Raw genomic sequence first — 1,430 nt, forward strand, 5'->3', positions numbered from 1 at the left:
CCCCCCTCCACCCTCGCCGCTCAAACCCACCCGCCCCCCCGCCCCCCCCCCTCTCCTCCTCCTCCTCCTCACAACACCCACCCGCCCGCCCGCCCACCAAACCCGCACCCGCGCGCGCCCGGCACCCCTGTACGTCGTGCTCCGCAGCCGCAGGGTCTGCTGCTCTCTGCCGTGCTCGCGCGGCGGTCCCGCAGGAACCCGCGCCCTTGCCGCCCGGCCGGGGCTGGAGAGGCTCAGCAGAGGTCGATGCCTCGCTCCTCGCATACGGCCACCAGCTCAGGCTGCTTGTTGCCCACCCAGAGCGTCTGCACGCGAGGGGAGGTGCGATCAGCATTGGGCGGGGGAGGGGCGTGTGGCGAGGGGGGCGTCTCGCGCCTTCAGGCTCGGGGCGGCCCCCTCCTTGAGGGTGGCGGCCAGCGCCTTGCAGCCCTCGTCGCTAATCTTGTTGCCGCGGAGATTGAGCCACTCGAGCCGCGGCGCTGCCCCGCTCGCGAGGACCTCCGCCAGCTGCGCCGCCTCCGCGTCGCCCCAGCCGAGGCCGTCGTATTTCAGTTCGGTCGCCTTGCCAAACTGCTCCTTGAAGGCGGCCTCGTACAGCCGCTTCACCAGCGGCTTGTCGTCCTTGCCGTTGGTGAAGCTCTTCGTCTCCAGCTCCGCCGCGAACGCAGACGGCAGCAGCGGAGGGCGCCGGCCGCCGTCCTGGGTGCAGTCGCCGAGGAGGCTGTTGAGGCCGTACTCCACGCCGGCGCGCATCTTGCCGAGGTCCAGCGAGAGGTAGCCAGCCTTTGTCAGGCCCGCCCAGCTGGCCTCGGTGTAGCACCAGCCGCGGTCAAAGTACTTGGCCACGTTGGTGCCTTCGGCCTGGTCCTCCGCCTTGTGGCCGTCCGGGAAGGAGGTCAGCCGCAGCACCCAAGTGTGCTGGTGGGAGTAGAGCGTGCCGAGGCAGCTCAGCCCCTGCTTGAAGAGCGCGTTCTGCTCCTCGGTGCGCATGACGCCGTTGGCGGGGTCGGGGTGCTGGTGCAGCGAGCCGAAGTCCCAAAACACGCCGAGCCGCGGGATGAGGGGTTTGCCGAGCGAGGGATGGTCGCTGAGCAGGGCCTTGAGTGCCCTTGCGACGCGGGAGAGGTTGGCTCCGCGCGGGTCGGGGTGGTCCTTGGTCAGCCACGGGTAGGAGAGCGCGGCGACGGGAAGGCTGCCATACTCGGTGGTCGCCTCGACGAGGTCGGCGAGGGAGACGAAGGCCTCTTTGGGCAGCGCCTGGCGGTGGGCGAGGACGCCGCCCGCCTCGGCGTGGCGGATGATCCACTGCGCGTCGAGGAGGGCGGCGGCGCCGCTCGTGAGGACCGGCTCTAGGTCGCCGCCGCCCCACTTGCGCCACCCCTCCAGCATCGTCTCGCTCACGCCGAGATCGGTGGCAGAGGCCAGGGCGG

The 1,430-nt window shown here is 71.4% G+C and overlaps 1 protein-coding gene across 1 annotated transcript; it reads right to left on the reverse strand.

The window, feature by feature from the left end:
* Positions 1 to 327: 327 nt before the first annotated feature.
* Positions 328 to 1,389, reverse strand: EMIHUDRAFT_254128 (hypothetical protein; the record flags this gene model as incomplete). The annotated part of the gene is made up of 1 exon (XM_005780556.1): positions 328 to 1,389. The coding sequence occupies one exon, from the start codon at positions 1,387 to 1,389 to the stop codon at positions 328 to 330; it is 1,062 nt and encodes a 353-aa protein (XP_005780613.1).
* Between the last annotated feature and the right edge of the window lie 41 nt (positions 1,390 to 1,430).

This window comes from Emiliania huxleyi (assembly GCF_000372725.1).
Source record: "Emiliania huxleyi CCMP1516 chromosome Unknown EMIHUscaffold_2116, whole genome shotgun sequence".
In the NCBI taxonomy this organism is placed as follows: Eukaryota; Haptophyta; order Isochrysidales; family Noelaerhabdaceae; genus Emiliania; species Emiliania huxleyi.